The sequence below is a fragment of the Cololabis saira genome, chromosome 16 (assembly GCF_033807715.1).
Source record: "Cololabis saira isolate AMF1-May2022 chromosome 16, fColSai1.1, whole genome shotgun sequence".
Lineage (NCBI taxonomy): Eukaryota > Metazoa > Chordata > Actinopteri > Beloniformes > Belonidae > Cololabis > Cololabis saira.
The window spans coordinates 28058547-28081593 of record NC_084602.1 but is presented as its reverse complement, the minus strand read 5'-3'; the positions used below and the strand labels follow the sequence as shown (position 1 = coordinate 28081593).

Here is a 23047-nt window from a genome sequence, read left to right as displayed (position 1 = left end):
GACAGGAAGTATTTGACGCTTTTGCACTCACCCTCCTTCCCTTTTCGATTGAACACTAGGACAGGAATTCTGGACTTTCAGGAACCTTTCACCTCTGATGGAAGTAGTGCAGCTTAATGTTTTTTGTACATTAGGGGGTGGGTTCCTTATTAAAACTGAGGCCAAAGCCTTCTACACGTCCCTTGGGAGGAAGTGAGGCCCCAGATTCAATTAAATTTAACTGAGACAAGGTCATTGCTACTGGCAGGAACACAGACCACCAGTGCCGGAGCCACAACACATCCTTTTACACTTTCCCCCTCTGTTTTTTTCCCTACCCACTCAGGTCCCTGCAAGGTCAGACTGTTAATGCAGTCACTTTCATTCAAGCTTTTGACCTTTTTTATATATAACTATATATATATGTATTTATGCATGTGCACTTGTGATGTTATAATTTCACATCCTCTTTGGAATTTCAAGCCTGAGTCATGATTATTGAAAACGCAGAGCCCCATAACCCTTTAGGAACCTTCCATTATCGTGTCTATAATTGTCTTCCCCTCAAAAAAGCTATCCAGGTCAAATTGCCGTCCTGGGACCAAGTGAGAACATTGACTTAATTTACTGGATATTACTCGGTCTCAATGTTTCCTGCAGAGTGAGAGCTGAAGGCCAAGATGTCTCCATTTGTTTTCCAACTGTAATGACTCACCTCTTTATCTATAAGGCGTTGGGACAACATTTCATAACAAATCAGCTGGATCCGTCATTCTTACAGCATGCTTTTCGACTAATTGCAAAGGGTATTGTTACTCTTACCATTGCTGGTATTTATTATAAATATAAGTTAACGGTTAACTATAAATATTACTATATACATTGTTCCTGGATTTGCAGGCATTGTGGCCATGAAATGCATCTGCATTTCGTGGCCACAATGTGTGTGAATTTAGGTGAGGTGAACTGTAGACATTTTTTTATTATAATTTGATATAGGTCTTTTTTTCATTTTTTTGGTTCAAATGTTGAGACAGGAGGAAAAAAAATCTGTCAAGTTGTTTATGAGAAACAGGGGTGGGATTAAATAAGTTTTCTTCTTCCCACTCCCTTTCGAGTGTTGACGAATTAATTTGTATTTTGAACCTGCACCTGAAAAACCTGATAAAAGGTATTTGTTTAATTTTATGTTGCACGCAGGTAACTTATGTTATGTTTATGAAATAAAAATATGAATTGAATTGAATTGAATCTGTCCGACGGTATAGTGTAACAATTACCTCAGGTGGTGCACTAGAACAAGAGACGCACTTGCATGTCTTTCTTTCCTGCCCAACCCTCATTTGCATCTTTTACAGAAAAAAACATCTTTCAAGGTTTTGAAGTTAAATAAATACAACTGCAGAAGAACAGCGTCATGTGATCTATAACACCATGTCATTATTCATTCAACAAAATCTTAAATAAAATGCAGAGGCAGTTTTGTAGAAATAAATTGAAGTAAAGCTGCAATGATTCCAGAAGAATTAAGAGGCTAAGTAGAAGTCAGGTGATGCTGATCAAATGCACTTTACTGATCATCAACAAGTGTGAGGACATCTGGAAAAACAGAGCTTTTGGCAGGTTTTGGTGGATCTGTTACATTCAGGTGTGTTAACAAAAGGCCAAGGAGGAAGGCGGAGAGCAAACGAGCTTAGAATAGAAGTTTCCAAACAATATAATTGTACAGTGAGGAAAAATTATTCACAAGTCTAAAGCTTTCAGCTGCCAGTCTCCCAAGGAATGGGTGTCCCAGCAGGTTCATCCAAAGTTCTCACACTGCAATGTTCAGAGACATTGCAACAGAGTCGAGACTTACAGACTCTCAGACTTTACACGTCTGAATTAGTTTGTTTAATGTTCGCAATAGTGAAATTAGTAAAACACTGAACAAGCGAGTGTTGTTTGGAACGGTTGCTGCTGAAAGCCTCCACTCTCTGAAAAGAACATTGCATCATAGATTAAATTTGCACACTTGTATTTAAACCACAAAGCCTCTGGAACAATCTCCTTTGTACAAACAGCACCAAAGTGGAGACATTTGGCCACGATACACTGTGAAATCTAAAACGGAAAACGAAGAGGCGAGCCATTGCAATGGCACATTTAAGGTCAGGTCCTGATTTAAAATGCTGTGGTGGGACCCAAAGAGAAATGAAGTCCCACAAGCTCAATATATTGTAACAACATCGTAAAGACCTGGAGATCATCATACAGGAAAAGTGTTATTTACAGTTATTTAATAACGGGGCTCCACATCTGTTATCGTGGCTTCTACTTAGTTTTTCAACACATTACATCTGCAGTTTTGGCTTAGAGATGTTCAAATTAATATCATCATAATGGAATTTGTGGCATTTTATTTTCCACTGGAGATTATATTTTTACCTAACTTCAAGGCTATATATATATATATATATATATATATATATATATATATATATATATATATATGTATGTATATATACAGGGCCGCCGCAAGGGGTGTGCGAACCGTGCGACCGCACAGGGCCTCGCGCCCCAAGGGGCCTCGCGCTATGGACGTTTTTTTTTTTTTTTTTTTTTTCCCTTATAAATATCAACAGTCACGTTCCATTACAGACCTAAATGTGTACTAGTCTGTGCATATCAATAAATATATGTGCAATGATGCGCGTGTCTGTTGTTCAATACAACTGATGAGACCAAGCGCAGACACAAGCTGCTCTGATCCAGACGGGTGGAGTTGGAACAAACTGTCACACAATGTCGAGAGAACGAGACAGAATCAGGAAATTTCGATCAGGGGATGAAAAAAGGGGAAAAAAAAAACTAAAGAAAATGGAAGAGTTTAATGCCTCTCTGAAAGGCTCGTTTGATAAATTTGTTACAAAAATCACCGATCCGACCGGGTCTCAAGCAGCCGTGGGGCCCCGCTTCGAGGCAGGCCAGATGATGATGAGGCAGGGGAAGGTATCCAGTATTTTGCTAATTGGAGAGTTAAAATTGCGCATATAGACACCCGATCGACCCGAAAAACCCAAAAAATTTCGCGAGGCCCCCCCCGGCCATTTCGCACAGGGCCTCGCAAATCTCCCAGGCGGCTCTGTGTATATATATATATATATATATATATATATATATATATATATATATATATATATACATAAATAAGAGAGAGAGAGAGATAAGTCATCTTCAATAACCCCAGTCTGGATTAAGTCATTGCCTCTGTAAAGATGCTGAAAGAAAGAAATGTGGCTTTTTCAAGCTCAGCTGGCGATGTGGGACCAAAGCCGCCCAGACATCTGTGGGCCGGTGTGAGTACCCTGCTAATAAAACGCCAGGAGACTTTTTTACTCGCAGGGGGTCGGAGGGATACTCAGCATCCGATTATTTATATTTTTAATGCATCAACAATCTATTTCAGGTCAAGTGTGGCATGAATTAAGCCACAGCTACTGTTGGACTGGTCCAGTTATTCCACTATTTCCTCTGGGACTAAAATGAGTGAACTGATTTGCATGCTTTCTTGAGCCCGAGTTTAAGTGCCAGCAAAGTAAAATGAGACACTAACCACTTACAGAGCCTTGTCGCTGCTTGCCAAACATGTGATATTTTACTCGTTGCACAGCACATTGGGCTTTTTTCACATCACATATAGGGCAGTGCTGCGTGCTGCGATGCAACACCCTGTAAGCTTTGATTAAGTCCAGGAACCAGGCCACTTCTCTTCCATCTGCCTATAGCAAACCTGTTAGATCAGTTAAAACCTTACACGTTGTTAGCCAGAAACGCATTCAATCCTCAAGGAAAAACACGTGTATCGTCTTGCTGCTTAGTCCCATGCTGATTTGTACCGTCATGATTACCCTTGGATTAGAGGAATGCCACAGCAGGAAACAACCCCGTCTCAAGAATGCAAACTTTGCCTGACTTGATAGAAATCAGGTGATAGCTTTTGCATGCCCTGGAACAAATCTACGGACTGCTGCAGGGAATTTTATGCCTGTGGTATTTTCACAGGCACGTGCACGTAAATCATATCGGTTAAAAGAAATGATTACAGCCTTTCACTGTACAAGAAACAACACGTTTTTCCAGCGGGTAGGAGACACACTTAAGGATTTACACTTCATGCATTCATGGGTTCAATTTACTTGAAGGTTTTTTTTAATCTATTTTATTTGTCATATGTTAATTCAACTTTGTAATTTTCCAGAATTATGGAGTGGAAACGGATAACTTGAAGAATCTGGTGGTGAGGATGAGAGCTGCAACCAACAGTCTCCACATGGCCACAGCTGACAGGAGAAAGAGTCCAGCATATGACGGAAGCATCTCTCGCAAGCCGCCAAACGACTTCCTGACCTCTGTGGTGGAGTTGATCGGCGCTGCCAAGAGCCTCCTGGCGTGGCTCGACAGGTGCTCGGGCTTCCTCACTACCACGTACTTGATCTTATAAGACGCGCCCCCAGTTGGCGGGTGCTTAAACTTGCTACACATAAACTGACCGCACCAGCTTTGCCCAAGGGGGTAAAAAAAGTTAGACATATGTTATGTTTGACTTTTTTATGTGCGTGATATAAACAGAGGACAGGAAGTACAATGTTCCTCAGGTGGTTGGGATAGTTAAGCTGATAAGCTATTTTTAGCCACTGCGTGTCAAGTTAACACTAAATACGCGGAGTGCCGTAATGCTCTGCGTTTGACACAAGTGGAGCATATTATCTCGAGGCTGTTTTTTCCAATGGTCTCACTTTCTTCCTTCTTTCCCTTTTTTTTGTCTGCTTACAGGACGCCTCTTACAGGGATCAGTGACTTCACAGCGACCAAGAACAAGATCATTCAGCTGTGCCTTGAGCTCACCACCACAGTTCAGCAGGTCTGCACGCTTGTTAGTTCAACAGTGCACACCCCGAAAACATACGCACAATAGCTTTTTTCCACTGGGCAAATACCAGCCCGAGGGCATAGACATGCAGTTTGAAATTTGCGAGAAGAGCGTTATGGGAAATGTGGTTTGGCAGCCGTGACCTAAGCCCGAAGCCTGCAGTCTGAGTGCATTATTGCAAAAGCTGATGTTTTTTTGGGACCTTTTTCCCCTTCATGTCGGCTAATGAGGAGACCCCCCCCCAGTGTGGAGACGTTTATTAGTCAACGTCGCTCCCGTGTTTCCAGTTTCATAACACTCCGTGAGCATTCTTTGAAAGGCGGCTGCCCGCATTCCCAAGGCTGGCGTTCTCCGTCAGCCATGCGGTTCCTGTTTCTGCCTCTCTGAGGTTCTTGCAGCAGGAGGCCAAACTGTCTCAAAGCAGCGTGCAGGTTTTTTCGCAGGGATGAGGAAGTGGCCAGGCAGAGAGACGGTTAATGGATAAAACAGCTCCGCAGCTGAAAACCTTCACATTTCACAACTTTATGCCGCGGTAATTCATCATAGTAGAGTTTCCTGCCGTCTTCTGTTCAGTCGGTTTGTAATTTTTGGCCACATGTACACATATTTTCACAAATTATATTTCCTCTTTTAAGCACGCCTGTGCAGACTTTCATCCTTTTAAAGGTTTATCTGCAGCGTTTTACACCGCCAGTGAACGTGACTGCTGTGACTCCAGGTGTCATTTTTAGTGGGTTATTGCATCAAGATAAATTCCTTTCCCAGAGTGCCCATTTCCCCGCCAGAGTCTGGGATTTCAGCACCTCCAGTGATTTACTGTGGGTGTCCCGGTCATGGTTATGCAGGAGAAGTGGGGGTATGCGTTTCCCACACATATATGTGTAGTACAGAGATTATGCTGCATTTTAAACGCCTGATAGGTGTTGAAAGAGTCTCACAAGACTTGAGGAGTTACTTACCTCTCCTGGGTGGAGCAGAGAAGCAGTTTGCAACTTTAGTCTTAAACTGTTACAGAGGTTTGGAAGATTTCTCATTCAATTCCTCATTTGTTTGTATCATTTGCAAGGGACAGCACAGAAAACATTTGTACGGGAGACTGGCTAGGTGATTAGTTTTATGATATGAGAGGTAGGCATGGGCGGTACGGACTAAAAAATGTATCACGATAATTTCTGGCATTTATCCCGATAACGATAAAAATGACGATAAAAAAATACCAATACAAAAAGTGTCATCAAAGGGAATCTTTCTTTGTTTCTTTGTTTCTTTGTTTCTTTGTTTCTTTCTTTCTTTCTTTCCTCTTTCTTTCTTTCTTTCTTTCTTTCTTTCTTTCAGGCTCATTTCTTTCTTTCAGGCTCATTTCTTTCTTTCCTTTTTCTTTCTTTCAGGCTCATTTCTTTCTTTCTTTCTTTCTTTCTTTCTTTCTTTCTTTCTTTCTTTCTTTCTTTCTTTCAGGCTCATTTCTTTCTTTCTTTCTTTCTTTCTTTCTTTCTTTCTTTCTTTCTTTCTTTCTTTCTTTCTTTCTTTCTTTCTGTCTGTCTGTCTGTCTGTCTGTCTGTCTGTCTGTCTGTCTGTCTGTCTGTCTGTCTGTCTTTCTTTCTGTCTTTCTTTCAGGCTCATTTCTTTCTTTCTTTCTTTCTTTCTTTCTTTCTCTCAGGCTCATTTCTTTCTTTCTTTCTTTCGGTCTTTCAGGCTCATTTCTTTCTTTCTGTCTTTTTTTCTCATTTCCTCAATTTATCGTTTTTATGGTGAGATGACACATTCTTACCGTGGGGAATTTTTATGACGGTTTATTGTGAACGGTAAAATATCGCCCATTCCTAATGAGAGGATGCCATGAGCTTTTTAGATCACGCATATTATATGATGAGGCTGAATCAAGCCTGAATACACACACACGCACACACGCACAATGGAAACAGTCCAGAAAACAGTGAACACATCGCACGTCTTGGCTGATCCAGTGGAGTGGAGGTCATTGTCTTACAAAGAAGATATTTTTTCCTGCCTCCTACTCCTGAAATGTAGGATGAGATACTGACAGTATTTCTTTTTTTTTGTTAGAGCGTTGGCCAAATAACTGAAACGTGTCGGATTTATCCTACAGGAAAGTTGTATGTTGATGCTAAAATCTCGTCCAGGTTCCCGCTCTTTGCCGGCAGGGCGGCCGACCTCTCGGCCACTTTGTTGCTCGTCCATGCAAAATCTGCTCCGGTGGCAGATCAAAGGCCCCGAGAGCTGCACACAGTCATCTGATCCACTTCGGTTGTGGGATCAAGTCAATAATGTGAGGGATCAGTAGATGCAGGGAATTGTTCCTCAGCCTCTCACAGTCCTCAGTTGAGATCCAGCCTCCACTATGGCTCTGCCCAAGATATCTGGGTGCTTTTAAAATAACAAACAGATGAATTGTTAACTACGCTTTTTGTTTTCACACGATTGGATACCGTGAAATAAGAGAAAAGTTCTGTAAATGTTGAAGCTTGATGGGAAAACCGCCAACTCCTGTCTGTTTCGTTTCACATTTCGAAATATATATTTTTAGTTCATCCCTCCTGGCTCGGTTTCCAGTGTAGTCATCCAAACACGGGCCACTTTGTGAAGGAAATGTGCAGTTGTTTGTTTACGCAACCATAGCTAAATTCTTTCTGAAACCACCATATATTGCTGGCTGACACGAGAGATCGCAGCGTATGGAAACAAGATTTTGGAGCTAAACTATGTCAAGTGAAATTATGATTTAGTTTTTTTCCGACTTCATGATTGCTTTTTGTTTTTGTTTCCCTCCCAAGTAAAGGAAACATGGCACATACTCCCCCAAAAGCAGACAAACATAGATCCCGAAGAATATTTAGGAAGAGCAACACGCATGTGGTTTTGATGTGAAGCCGTTGCGAGAGGCCACAGTCAGGTGTGCAGGCCTCATCAGCTCGCACCAACCGACAGGATGACAAGTTAAATGCATTTGAAAACGGCTCTGAGGAATGTGCAAGCTATGAAAATGCAGAGAGGAACTTTCCCGACCACCATTCACTGTCTGCACAATGACTTTCCAAAGAGCAGCACAGCTGCCTTTGCACTTGGCACGAGCCCACACATGCCACAACGCCGGTTTTCTTTTATTTCTGGTATTAACAATAGTTTGTGTGTTGTCATGGCTCCGATGAAATGCAAAACTAGGTGATTTCGTTGTTGTTGTCGTCGTTACTTGGTTGCAACTTACCTGCTCAATTTTTATTTTTTACTTTCTTCTCTTGAATTCCCATAAAGTTCAGTTCCATAACACCTAACATCAGAAAGGATGTGACCAAAAATAAAGTTGCAACCCCCCTAAACTTTGGACCCAGTTGTCGAGGGAGGCTGTTGTTTCAGCTGTGTCAAGTCCTGCTGTAGAGCTGTGTCGGGACACGAGGAGGGAACTCCAGCGCTTTTGTAGCTGCTGTTGCACATTTCATATGCGACTCCTTCACCCAGTTAACCCAGACCACCTCTAAAGTTGCGTGTGACTGTCGGTGACCCCTGACTCCACAAGCCCACCAACTTGCAATCCTGGAAAGCAGCTTTGCATCTAAATATTTGATGTTTGGAGAAAACAAAATGCTGTTACAGGGGGCCATTGTTCTTAGCATGATGACAGGTTTTGCCCTGCTATGTCATCTTCACATTGTGAGTCTATAAGTGTCTGAGTTGTATTTGAGCTCCAGGACTATTATACCAAACCGCAAGGGGGGATTCTGCAATTATAGCATCCACAGAATTTAAGCAAAGAGGTCATTTGGGAGTAAAAAGTGTCTATTTTGTGGCTGCTCTTCATTTTTTCTCAGTTCTATATGAAGGACTCTGATTACATCTTGTTTTATCTCACCCCTATACTTTTTGCTTTCTCGTGATGTTGAATAATTTCTTCCTCTCCCCTGTTGTTTACCGCTCACAAGTTAAATCTGTCATCGTTGTCTCCCCTGCAACAGGACTGCAGTGTGTACGAGATGGAAGAAAGGATCCTGGAAGTTGTAAGTATACTGTATATCTTCTCGTTTCACATGGTATAAACCTGATGCGATCCAGAAGTTTGTACATAGTAGGGGAAAGCATTTATGTCTTTCTACGTAGAGATTGCGTGACATGACCTCAGTTGCAAGGTCAGGTCCAAAGTGGAAAGAGCAAACAGGTCCATAGGATCTCTGGCAGAGGAGGCGGTTCTAATACGCCCCAGCCATCAATCAGTGCTTCCTGCTGCTGACACTCTCCAGGCTCTGGGATTAACCCGGGCTTCCTGAAGGACTCTCAGACAAAACAAGTCTACTCAACACTAGTTTTCTTTGCCCCTTCCCTTCTTTCCTTCTTATTTACCTGCACTTGCTTTTTTGCCACCTGCTTCTTCCGTCTCCACTGCTGCTAATTGTGTTTTTTTTATTATAATTTTTTGTCTCCTTTACTCCTTGTTACAACCAAAAACGTAATAACTGCCAATAATGTAATAATTTTGGCCATTTCAAATGTAATAAAGCCAATAGTGTAATAATGTGCCAATAATTTAATAAAACTTTTGAGTCAAAAATGTAATAACTTTTTGCCGATTATGTAATAATTTTGTAATAATTTTTTAATACCAGGCCAATAACGTAATAACCAGCCAATAATGTAATGCCTTATTACATTATCGGCAAAAAGTTATTACGTTACTGGCTCAAAAGTTTGATTACATTATTGGCACATTATTACACTATTGGCCTTATTACATTTGAAATGGCCAAATGTATTACGTTATTGGCCATTATTACGTTTTTGGTTGTAACACTCCTCATTTAACTTTTAAGCTCAGTTCAATAAAAAGTGTACTCAACAGTCTAAAACGTAATGCATTAGCCACAGAAGTCATAACTCATCACGCCTTACACTACGGAAAGTATCCGCTCAGGGGGTTTACGTGAATGATGAGGCTTTTGTGTCATGAGCATTGTGAGCAGCAGCGTAACCAAACTAGCCCCAACCTGTAAAAACACAATAACCACTAGCTGTTGTCGGCATAACACCTGATTATAGGATCCAGCGTCACTCATGATCATACTGGAAAGTTTTATTAAAGTCTTTGGCTTCTTACCTTAATCACTGATGCATTTTGTTTTGCCTCTTCTTCTGCAGTCTAAGATTTTGAACAGTATTTGTGATCAGACCGTGAGAACCACATCTGACCCCCTGATGAGCCAATCCACCTGCTTGGAGGAAGTCCAGCTGACCAACATCAAGCTAGGCGAGGGTCTGGTAAGGAATGCTAATTTGCTGATTTCTAAAAAGCCAAAACTTTCCAAGGAATGGGAGTAGTTGATATGCTGTGTCGCCCAAATGCATCATCCACTTTTCTCTCTCTGTTGGAATATTGTGTTTCTACCATACATATTTTATTTATCTTTGTTTGTTTTTTAACCTAGGGAATGTACATCAAGTCTACTTACGATGGGTTACATGTCATCACTGGAACCACAGAAAATGTAAGTATGAATATAAATGCAACAAAAACACCCTTTCTCTCCATGAAGAAAGGATTTCATTCATATTCATTGTACAAATGCTTTATTAAATCCCCCAAGTCTTTTACTGTGAGACACACTGACCTGCTAAATCTAAAGACGTAAACAGCAATGCGTCGCTCCAGTGAGCAGCAACAACACACACAGCCTACCGTGTCCTACCGTGTCTCCACGGAGGCAACAAGTCGGTGACTAACGCACCGCACAGCAGGATCCTCACTCCTCCGGTCTCTAAATGTCAATCAGGATCTGAATCACTATAACGACAAGTTAATCCTGTTTGGCATAGGTATTACATGAAAAACACTTCAGTTGATATCCATACTCACACAGAGGGCTATTATGTTATTTTCTTTTATTTACTGATTCAAAAGAGACCCCTAAGCTGACCCAGTACAGGCAGCAAGAATTTGTTTATAGTGAGCCAATTTAAAAAAAAAAGTTATTCTTACTTTGTGCTTCATTTTTGTCACTTGTTACATAGTCTGCTGCAGACCTAACCCGAAAGATCCATGCTGGTGACGAGGTGATACAAGTTAACCAACAGACGGTGGTGAGAATCTTCATTGTTTTCACCAGGAATTAACCCTTGGGCTGTCTTCGGGTCAAGGAAGGAGGAAGAGAAGAAGGGAGGAAAGAAAGAAGGAAGGAAGGGAGAAAAGAAGGAAAGAAAGAAGGAAGGGAGAAAAGAAGGATGGATCGAAGGAAGGAAGGAAGGAAGGAAGAATGAAAAGAAGGAAGGAAGGAAGGAAGGAAGGAAGGAAGGAAGGAAGGAAGGAAGGAAGGGGAGAAAAGAAGGAAGGAAGAAAGAAAACATGGAAGGAAGGAAGGAAGGAAGGAAGGAAGAATGAAAAGAAGGAAGGAAGGAAGGAAGGAAGGAAGGAAGGAAGGAAGGAAGGAAGGAAGGAAGGAAGGAAGGGGAGAAAAGAAGGAAGGAAGAAAGAAAACATGGAAGGAAGGAAGGAAGGAAGGAAGGAAGGAAGGAAGGAAGGAAGGGGAGAAAAGAAGGAAGGAAGAAAGAAAACATGGAAGGAAGGAAGGAAGGAAGGAAGGAAGGAAGGAAGGAAGGGGAGAAAACAAGGAAGGAAGGAAGGAAGGAAGGAAGGAAGGAAGGAAGGAAGGAAGGAAGGAAGGAAGGAAGGGAGAAAACAAGGAAAGAAGGAAGAAAACAAGGAAGGAAGGAAGGAAAGAAGGAAGAAAAGAAGGAAGGAAGGAAGGAAGGGAGAAAACAAGGAAAGAAGGAAAGAAGGAAGAAAACAAGGAAGGAAGGAAGGAAAGAAGGAAGAAAACAAGGAAAGAAGGAAGGAAGGGAGAAAATAGGAAGGAAGGAAGGAAGGAAGGAAGGAAGGAAAGAAGGAAGAAAACAAGGAAGGAAGGAAGGAAGGAAGGAAGGAAGGAAGGGGAGAAAACAAGGAAAGAAGGAAGGAAGGGAGAAAAGAGGAAGGAGAGAGCGGAAGAAAGGAAGGAAGGAAGGAAGGAAGGGAGAAAACAAGGAAGGAAGGAAAGAAGGAAGAAAACAAGGAAGGAAGGAAGGAAAGAAGGAAGAAAACAAGGAAGGAAAGAAGGAAGGAAGGGAGAAAAGAGGAAGGAAGGAAGGAAGGAAGGAAGGAAGGAAGGAAGGAAGGAAGGAAGGAAGGAAGGAAGGGAGGGAGAAAACAAGGAAAGAAGGAAGAAAACAAGGAAGGAAGGAAGGAAAGAAGGAAGAAAACAAGGAAAGAAGGAAGGAAGGAAGGAAGGAAGGAAGGAAGGAAGGAAGGAAGGAAGGAAGGAAGGAAGGAAGGAAGGGAGAAAACAAGGAAAGAAGGAAGAAAACAAGGAAGGAAGGAAGGAAAGGAGGGAGAAAAGAAGGAACAGGAGAATTAGGTCATTTTGACCCAAAGACAGTACAAGGGTTAAATATGTAATTTAAGTTTGATAATGTGGTTTACGTGTTTTTGTGTCCTGCTAACAAGGTGGGCTGGCAGCTGAAAAACCTGGTTTTGAAACTGAGAGAGGACCCTAAAGGTGTTGTGCTGCTACTTAAGAAGAGGCCCACGGGAACAACTGGTTTCACCCCCGCCCCGCTCAAGAACATGCGCTGGAAGCCACCCGTACCTCAGGTACATTCCTATATACATTCACACAATCTGAACAACCTGTGCACGGCTGCTTAATCATTGTCAGACAATTATGGGCTTCACGGGGAGGAGGGGCTTCCAGAGCAGCAGGTTGAGACAGAGCCACCCTGAAAAGAGCTGCAGTGCAAACTGAACTGGATAAAAAACGCTCTTCATTCACAACAAAAGGGACAATCATGTCATTCAATTTAAGAAACTGAGTTGGCGGTCTTCTCAGCCTTTTATTTCATTAGACACAAATGGCTCCAGTGTTGCTTTTAAAAGAAATTAGCTTGGTGTAAATAGGTGTACTTAAGTTAAGCCCCTTTTTCTTTGTCTGCAAGAAAACATCTCAAACATCTGCTGTTTAAGGAACAGTTCAAGGTGACGAATAAATGCTGAGCCAATAAGGTTATATGAGTGATTCAATTCATTTTGTACCACCATGTGAGCACGTTAGACTTAACTTGCCATTTAAACACATATTTGCACCTGCAACCCCCTTGAACACACGAGGGAGAGTCAATAAGCCCATTGTAAACTTAGACTTACAAGATTCAAGGTGTGGAACTGTCTTATCATGCGTAGCTTGTTCTATAACCTGAGAAGGCAAGATGACATGATACAAGAGCTGGTCTGCTGAGACTACAAAGGGGCTTTGAACACAATGGTGGCCAATGAAAACATGTATGCCAGCATCTTGTTTTAACAAGTACTTTGGGATATCAGACTCAGCCATCTCAGTTTATCTATGGAGGGGCAAAAAAAGCCTTCAAGTCAAAACAGAGTCAAATCATACACTCAGGAATAACACGGAAAAAAGAGAATGACTTACAAGGGCTCAGATCAGACGGCTAATTTGTCACGACTATAACAGTTGTGAAATTTAGCTCTGAGAATGGGAGCAAACAGTGAATGTGGGGGAACATAACTGTGGTAAATGAGTGCATGTCTCCCAGACTATTTTTGGTCTTCACTTACAGTCTTTTCATACCTCAAACAAGAAAATTTATACTCAGACATAAACAAGCACTAAATACCTAACCACATATGGTGAGCTCCTCCCATTTGCCAGCAAGTCATATTTAGTTTTTATTTGGGATTGAAGAAGAAGCTGCGGCCCAGAATGCCAAGCAGCAGCAAAGATTTGTGCTGTAAAATCAGTGAGGTGGGGGTTTCGGGGGTTAGGCCTCGCGGTCGGGAAGAATTCATTGACTAAAAGCTGTGCTATATTTTACATTTTTTCCCTTTCAGAATAATTCCTCCCTGACCAGAACCCAGTCCCCCTGCAGTTCGGTTAACGGATCAACCAAAAAGGAGAAGCCAGCGATCCTGGACTTGTACATTCCCCCTCCTCCTCCAGTCCCATACACCCCACGGTGAGCCATCCACAAAGTCTCTTTTTCTTCTTTTTTTAAGCCTGGATGTTTTGCAGCAGTTTGAGCACTGGAAGGTTTAGCTTTTAAAAGGATAAACCATGAAAAGAAGGCATGGCATAACTAAGGCCACGTTTACACGTAGCCGGGTATTTACAAAAACTGATATTTCCCCCTCTACGTTTTCAAAAATATCCTCGTTTACACGGACCTGCATGAAAACGCTGTTAACGTCATGCCAGCCAATCAGAATCCTGGAAAAACATCAACAAATGACACGTGTAACTTCCAGTTAAGGCTGATTTATGGTCTCGTGTTAAATCGACGCAGAACCTACGGCGTAGGGTACGCGGCGACGCACACCGTACGGCGCGCATCGCCGCGTACCTTACGCCGTAGGCTCTGCGTCGATTTAACGCGGGACCATAATTCAGGCTTTACTTCCAAGACGGAACGAGAGTCTGAGAGAATATAAAGCAGGTAAAATAAAAGAAAATATTGTCGGTGGCCAAACAAATTGTAAACACAGGTCGCACTCATGACGCTGCTGGTGACGTTTCTGTCGCATAATGTGATGTAAATCTCCGTTTTCCTCCGTTTTCTCTGTTTAGACGCAAACGTGAAAACGGAGTTTTTGAAAATCTCCACTTGCCGGAGTTTTCAGAAATGATCGTTTTTGGGGGCTTTGACCTCCGTTTTCGTGTAAACGAACGGCCAAAACGCATGAAAACGCCTCCGTTTTTGCCCCGTGTAAACGGGGCCTAAAAGAACTAGCATTAGGGAGGAATAAAGGCATCTGCTGCTCTGCAGAGACACAAGCAGCCAACGCTGCTGCAGCTCCAACTCAGAAGTTTGAAGCTGGAGAATAATGAGTCGGACTCAGTCACTTTATCAACTCAACTCCTCCTCCTCCTCCACATTCTCTTTTACTCATCTTCAGCCCGCTTTGCTCCCACCTGTTGCACCTTTTGTGCTCGTGAAACAACCATTTCATCCTCCACCTCCCAAACGATGACAGTATGACCACTTCAAATACAAAGGAAGTGAATATCATGAAAGGAGTTTGTTTCACTAGGATCAGTCTGTGGCCGTAACGATACTAGCGACACCGTGATACGCTCCTTTATTATTGCTATGGCAGGTTGAGCTGTGACTAATAGCTGAACATTTGCTCCACCATGCAGAGAGGTGAGAACAGAGTCCTTCTCCAGCATCAGTAAAAGAACAAAGGGCTCGGAGTCCCCAAACTCCTTCCTGGACCAGGAGAGCCGAAGACACTGCACCATTCCTGAGTTTCACAAGCTGAATGCCGGCTGCCCCATCGAAGCCAGCGTGATACAGCCCAGAATGAGGGAGCATAAGCCTTCACGTGGTCAGTACTTACCACTAGCTACGTCATGAATATCTGTCACATTCTGAAAATAACACTGCTCCCAATCTGTTGTTTGAAGGTAAGCCTCGGCCGCTGTCGATGCCAGCAGATACGTGCGTCGGAGTGGTGGATTCTTACGCTAAGCCCTGGGCACAAGACAGGAAAGGTATGTGTTTGACGTATGCAGTAATTTGCATGATTAAGGGTTATAATTTTGTCACTCCAGGATATTCCAAAAATGTCACTTGAATGGTTACATTCTTCTCTCAGGTTTGAAAAATATTGTATTCGTATAAATTAGACAAAATTCATACGATACATCAATCATTGGAGAGGTGTAATGGAAGTTTTCAAGTCGATTCAACCAATTTTTGTTTTAATTATTATTTTTCCAAGCAAAAAAAACCCAGCCTGAACTACAAATACTTTGCGGATGAAAGATCAACATTCCTGTAAGCCGTTGACACTAATCACTCCATGGAATAACGCGGTTCGTGTGAGACAAGACTAATGACATGTAATTATATTAAATGTTCCATTTTGTCATAACACCTAGATGTAGAGAAGACTGCCTCTGATTTGATTTTTATTTATTTTATTTTTTTTATATTCTTTCAAATTTAGCATTTTCATAGATTTGAACTTGGCTGTCATATTTCAGATTTAGAAAGGTTTCCCACTTAAAGGGGACCTATTATGAAAAACAAGTTTTTTCTTGCTTTAACATATATAAAAGTGGTCTCCCCTCAGCCTGCCAACTCAGAGAAGGAGGAAAGCAACCAAATTCTGCAGTTTCTGTACAGCCGCCCGAATGAGCCATCCAGTGTCATGTGGCTTTCGTTACATAACCAAAATGCAATTTCCATAGGTTGGCCTCCGATGCGTGAAACCACGCCCACAACTAACTCCGCCGGCCGGAGCTTCCGCCATTTTTTCGTAGCGGTGTATCGCGTCATTCAGGCAGCCAATCAGCACAGAGCCTCATTATCATAGCCCCCCACTCAGAATCCCGCATAGATAATGAGGTTAGAGAATGGGAAGATAAAGACATGGCTCAGAGGCTGAATTTCTAATTTATTTAGCAAAAACAATCAAAATCTTGTTTTTAAGACATTCAAGGCCTGTTTAAAATAGGTATTAGATAGCCATAATAGGTCTCCTTTAAATGTGCATTCACAACTGGATTGTTCCAAAACTCCTCTCCACGCCGAGGCGTAAATAAGAATGTCACGCTGCAGATCGGAGACACTTTGTTTTTCTTGAGCGACTCTTGTGTTTTGGCTGCAGGTGAGGACCTTCTGTACAGATACCTCAGTAACGAGCGGATCCCCACCATCGCTGAAGAGGTCCCCTCCGTGTCCCGGCCGTACAGGCCTGCCGGGGAGCGCCACCTCGTCCGAGTGGACCACATCCGAGGCAGCCGCTACTACTCCAACTCGGACCTCCACAGCAGCGCGACCATCCCCTTCCAGGAGGACGCCAAAAAGGCCCCCGTTGCCCCCATCTCCAAGCGCACGTCGGCCGAACGCTCACTACTGGTCAGTTGGATCACCCGGCTTAAGCTTCTAACTCACTGATGATGTGCTTCCTATGCGGGGCTTCCTGTTCCTGTCCTGTGTCCTTCCTCAGTGCCTTTGTTACTTAACGCCCAGCTGTTTTATTGGAAGCTGCGGGCTTTCTCACACTCCTCTCTCGCCCAAACCTCCACATTTCCTCGGTGTTACTCCTACTACCAACTACTACTACCAATTACAACTTCACCTCAACCAAACTTGCATAAGTAGAACTCACAACCATTCAGTCACTACCCCTTTAACATTACACGCAGTTCTCATCTCTGAAAAGAAGAATATGTACAGGTTTAGGACTCTTTGGCCTTGTGTGCTGTTTATAGACTTCTGTACATATTAAGTTATATCACGTTTCCGTTAAGATGTTCTCTGGTACCATTATTTAATACTTCAAATACAGAGGTTCTGTAATGATATGCTTCTTTGGTTTTCATTTGAATTAATATAAGTTATGAAAGAAAAGTAAAACAAAACAAAAACATTTGTTTGTTAGTCAAACTGCTTTTGCATTCATGTTGTTTTTCTTGAATTGAATTTTTATCAGTTACTTACATTACTGTCTTGCCAGTGGTTGCCTCTTGTAAACTATGCATAACTTTAACCGTCACTTTGGTTGACAGTGCTGCATTGGTCAGTAAAAAGGTGTTTACAACTTGACACTAGCAAATATTTGTGCATGTTTTTTTTTTCTTTTTTCTTTTAAAAGCTATGCACTCTATTCAGTGAGTTTGGATATCCTGTGTTTGAGTTTACTCTGTAATCAGCCACCTAAACGGCCTTCAGTATACCCGCAGCTGGTTGACTGTAATAGCTGGCCTTTAGAGGCCAGCGTTTTTAAAGCCAGCATCTTTCAGGTCACACATGATGACACACGGCCTTCTGGTAGCTCCTGCTATAAAATCACCACAGATCCCGAGAGACAGTATTATTTAAGAAACTGCAGGGAGAAACGTGTCTGTTGTTGCTTTATCTGCCTTTTTGTAATATTTGAATAGCATTTTATTAAAAATCGCAGTTCATTTGAGCGAACTCTTGTATTGTCTTTATTTAATAAGTGCGTACTGAATGTGTTCTCATAATAAAACACCTTCTATCTTCATTTTATTGAACCTAAAAACCACACCTCTGAGCTGTGCCATTCTGTGTCGAGTGTACAAACTTAAAATGACAATTTGTAACTGAAAAATCAGTTAAAGCCATCAATAATTTCCAGCATGAGGCTAAATGTAAGACAGAGCTGTATATCTCTCTGATCTCTCTTAACCTTTGAGGTGAAGCCCTGTTTCTGCATTTTAAGCATGTGGTGAAACAGGATAGCTGCCTTTTCTCTGAGTCTCAGGTGCTGATGGTTATGCAACTACCCTCCTCCTCCGTGAAACCGAGGAACCATATGGTCAAAGCAGCTTTTTTTATTAGGGGATCTTTTTCCTGCACATATGTTGTCTTTTAAATATTTACATGGTAGGTTAGGATTACCTTGCTTTCTATCTGTATGGGGGGAAAAAAGTGTTTCCTTGTGAAGAATTAACACCTTTCATCATGGAACTGAAGATTCAGCTGTAGTCAGGATTACGCACCGATCTCACCGCTCACCCCTCTGCCTGCTCTTTTCTAAGTGCATGTATTTAATGTTTGAGAGGAGCTTCTTTCATCTATCCTTCACTTCCTCCTTCCATGTCTTGCTCTGTCCAAGCTTGCTAAACTGTAGTCGCCTGCGGCCCCTCACTAATTTGCACTTTCTGAAATTCTGTGGCCTGTTTAAGCACCACCTGCACTCTGTTGAACCCACTGCGTAAGTTTGCTAACCGCTAACATTTTCTGCCTGCACATCACAAATGGTTACACGGGAATGATGTACTGAATTACTTCTAGTTTACGCATGCATTTAAAAAGAAAAAATGACTGTCTTGATCATAATTTTTTGTTACCTGATTAAATTCATACGGATGCATTTTCCTTTAATTTTCCAAAAGTTGGAATGGTGTAAAACCATTTTTTTGTTGTTGAAAAAAACGCACAAATATGCATCATATACATGTAAATAATTAAATAAGAATAAAAGCAGAATGCAATGATTTGCAGTGATAAAAAACTAAATATTTAATTGAAAATAATTTTTTTTCAAAAAACATTTGACACCTGTCAAAAATATTGGGGCCAAAGTTTTATCACAAACTAATTACTGTTTTCTAATTTAAATGTTTTATTACCCCTCAACATGAATAGCTGCTCAGCCCTTTAACGTAATTTTACTTTCATAACGGTCCAAATGTTGTCCGTAAGTGCCACGAGTCTGGACTGCAGACAAGACAGTCAAGCATAAAGACTCTTAACTGTAGAGCCACGCTGCTGTAATAAGTACAAAACGTGCTGTTTCATTGCAACACTAAGCTGAAACAGTGGGACAATAAACAAAGGTGGCATGGAGGTGGTCATGTGTTGCTCCACGTTAGAAACGAATAAAGTTGAAAGGCATATTTAGAGAGGAGCAAGTGAACTGTTTGTGTGAGTATTACTGCACCTCCTGCTTTTGAACTGTATGCTGACGCCCCCCTGGAACGTCCCTCCTGTCTGCAGCCCAGAGCACGCAGCCATCATAGTTTTAAAGAGAGAACTGGAAGCTTTTGGTCAGAGCACAGGACTCGCTGCCTCCGTCCATGGGGTTTCTGGTCTTTCTGGAGGAAATTGTTTTCTTTAAACGGAGCAGGTTAAATTTGCATCCTTAAAGGCAGAAACAAACAAAACCAAGTTACTGATGATGACTCCGAATTATTCCTGGTCACATGAAATGATTTCCACTCCGGAACGGTGTCTGTTTTTAATGCGGTGCAATTCTTGGACATCTTTTAATCACAGTTTTATTATTGTTTTTTTTTTGCAATTTTTCTTTGAGAAAACTTTTTTTCCCCCCTTTTTCCTTTTTTATACAATCACAACCTCTCAGCTCACGTTATGGAGCTGTTGGCAACCTAACCTCGACCCTTTTGACACGTCTCACCACGTTTGTTTTGGGTTTGACAAAACCTTTCGGACCTTTTCTTAAACGTACTCTTTTAGGAATGTGCTGCGGGCAACTAATTCAAAATGAGCATTTAGCTTTTTTTCTCAGTTTCAACACTTAATATGTTGTTTTTTGACTACTTTTTGAACACAGAGTTCCAAATCATTGCATTATGTTTTCATCATAGTCTTGACATTGCGTCTTTTTTCTTTGAGCTAACTTTGTAAAAGCATCATTTCCCACACTGAAAGCCATGTATAATGTAGCTCCTTTGCTACGTATTTGCAGTTAACATTCAGTGCTGAACCGCACAAAACCATCGTCTGGACGTTTTAGGACATATTCTTACACAAAGTGTTGATCAGAATCCGTTACCATATTAATTTCTATGTATCACAGGGACCTGACTGGTTCTCGAGCAGTGACTTCCTCAACCGGTGAGTTCTTCTGCCTCTTCTACATGCACACTCGCACTGCTGCATAGTCTGTAGGTCAAATGGGAAACATAAGAGCAGGGTGGGCCCGGTTTTCCAAGAGGGAGTGACAGTCAGTGGGCTGTGGAATCTTTTTAAAACAGGCCGGGGTGTGATGGGTGTGCTGCTTTCATGATCACGGAAAAAACTCTGAAAATACATGGCACCCAGATAAGAAACACCAGCCTCATCAAAACTCTGCAGATCATTTCTAGAGTTGCCTTCTGAGAAGTTTTGAAATGCTGAATCAACTCATGGTTGAGCCGTCTCCCAGGACCTCCAGTGTCCAGCATGTCCCCCACGCACCGATGTGTCCACCCACCCCAGAGGCATCTTCACTTGCCAGATAAGCTTCAGAAATGTCACTGTTATGACAAATCCTGAGTCTTCTGAGCTTCTGGCTATAAATAACCCAATCTCGCTGCAAAATATGTCAACATTTCGAGGATTACAGTTTCCGTCTCCCCATTCTTGGACCCTCAGTCTCTTCTTGTCTTGGATTCAAGGCCTGATGAGGTGTGACTTTCCATATTCACATCACGATCAATGAATACTTCCTGTGCTCAATCCCCCATATGCCCACCTACACCCTCCCCAGCAGAACTATTATGGGAGCGGATATTTGCATGCTTGATCAAAACACATTACTCACATTTGGAATATGCTAGAATAAATCTTGTGGGAAAGCGGTTGACTCATCGTCGGTGGCTGTTACGAACACGTGGCACTGGCACTGGAGACGGAGACGGAGCCTCGCTGATGGCCGATTTAATCTGGCGTCATATAGAGTTGGCTGGTCAACTTGTAAAAAAAACTAAACAGACACAATTTTCAGTGCATAGCAGAAGGCATTGCTGTTTTCTTCAGTAAACTAGGAACTTAAGAAGAGGACGAATGTGAAAATTTTATGGATAACAGGAGGAGGAGAGCAAAAACAATGTTGGTGATTGAAAGGCAGAAACACCAAATGGGTGTTAACTGTCTTCCCATAAAATTGCAGGGTGAGGCCCTGCTGGGGAAGTGTGAGTATTCTGAGCATGTTTGTCTCGCCATGCTTCAGTAGCTGGTTTTCCAAAAGTATTATCAGAACCACTGGCGTACCACGTAGAAGTTCAGCTAAAGATGCACACGGAATCAGATACATTTACTACAATCACGAATGAGTGTTATATTTCTTCTTCCTGCAGATACAATCAACCACAAATCCGATCCTGGTCCTTCTCTCAAGCTGTAAGTAATCAATTATCCACCGCTCTGTGGTGTCCGTGGCGACACCTGCATATGTCAGTTTGGATTTTCTGCATCCTTTGCAACTTGAGGGGCTTGACGAGAGGCGTGAAATCAAAAGCCTCGGTTACAGGCCCGTTACATTTCACACACAGATAAGACGACATAAATGAACCCCAGACCGGCTTTCATTCATTCACAAGCCCACCTCTCCTCGTCTGAATGCTGCTCCTCTGTTTAAACACTGATGACGGACCTGGAACCTGGTTACAAAAGGTTTTGAATCCATCCATCATCCAGGGACTCATGGACTGAAATGTGTTGTCAGGATCCGAATGAGCATCATTTATATACTTTTCTGTCACTTTCAAAAATCAAAAATCAAAACAATAAAAAAAGGTTTTATACAACTGAAAAAATGTAGGGTTAATTTAGTTTGATTTAAAATGTTGCAGTGACTTAAGACAGACATCCGCTGTCCCTTAACTACCCATGAGGGGATGGATTTTCTTTCTTTTTTTTTTTTTTCATGAATTGTTAGCTTCAGCTTAGCTTTGTGTCTAATCAGCAAATGTGAGAACACTCACTGCCTTTGTTGAATGTTCTGCAGGTGGAACATTGATCATGCGTTATCTGACTTTGGCAGATGAGGAAATGAAATGACCACGAGCGTAAAGTTGTGATTGCTCGCCTTTCTCTGCACAGAAAAAAAAAGAAAAGAAAAGCATAACGCACTAATATGATTTACTGTCAAATCCCTCTGTGGTATTTACCAGTCACACACCTCCTGCAGAGGTCAGATGGATTAGGCTCATACTCAGTGGTGGCAAGTGAACAAATCACATTTGTACAGATTTATGGTTCAATTGTGACTTGTTGTTGTTGCACCAAACAAGAAAACCTCGATCTTGCTGCCAACCTTTATATTGAACAGTGGATAATGTTGACGGCTTCTCTATAGATAAGATGTTGGTTGTTGCAGTTTACAAAGTCGTGTTGCACGGATAAAAAAAAACAAACAAACTGTCATTCAGTTTTAATTTGCAGCAAATTCTGAACGGAGATGATTAATGCCAGATCAGCTGGGCGGCTACCCCAAAACTGAGCCAGCTAGAACGGGCTATCATTCCTATCCATGCGCCCTTCCCCCTACTACAACAAGCGCGTTTCACCCGCTGAATAATAGCTAGTCTGTGTGCCTCCTCACTCATTTCTTTCCCTCACACACACTCCGTTTCTGGGTGGAGGGGCATAAACTAAGTGCCATGACAATCCTCAGCAGGATTCATGATGGGAGATCGAGTGCTACAATGCTGTGACCAATCTACAATCCTGTGAATCTTTCAGGCATTTGGCCTGAGACTGAGACATGATACCTCACTTCCTCCAAAACACAGCTTTAGAAATGTCCCTTTAAATTGCCTAGAGTGGCATGCTGACCGTTTTATGTCATAAAAATGAAAAGACCGTGAAATTAGTTATTCCAGACGGACATTTTTGAGACAAAACGTT

The 23047-nt window shown here is 42.0% G+C and overlaps 1 protein-coding gene across 1 annotated transcript in view; it reads left to right on the top strand.

The window, feature by feature from the left end:
• Positions 1-23047, top strand: part of cnksr3 (cnksr family member 3) — a 54267-nt gene that overhangs the window by 20337 nt on the left and 10883 nt on the right. The window contains exons 3-15 of the mRNA XM_061744399.1: positions 4220-4422; positions 4795-4882; positions 8860-8901; positions 10034-10153; positions 10321-10380; positions 10904-10972; positions 12372-12518; positions 13770-13894; positions 15076-15263; positions 15343-15429; positions 16551-16801; positions 20235-20272; positions 21496-21538. Of these exons, the coding sequence (XP_061600383.1) occupies positions 4220-4422; positions 4795-4882; positions 8860-8901; positions 10034-10153; positions 10321-10380; positions 10904-10972; positions 12372-12518; positions 13770-13894; positions 15076-15263; positions 15343-15429; positions 16551-16801; positions 20235-20272; positions 21496-21538 (1461 nt within the window). The remainder of the gene's footprint in view (positions 1-4219; positions 4423-4794; positions 4883-8859; positions 8902-10033; positions 10154-10320; positions 10381-10903; positions 10973-12371; positions 12519-13769; positions 13895-15075; positions 15264-15342; positions 15430-16550; positions 16802-20234; positions 20273-21495; positions 21539-23047) is intronic.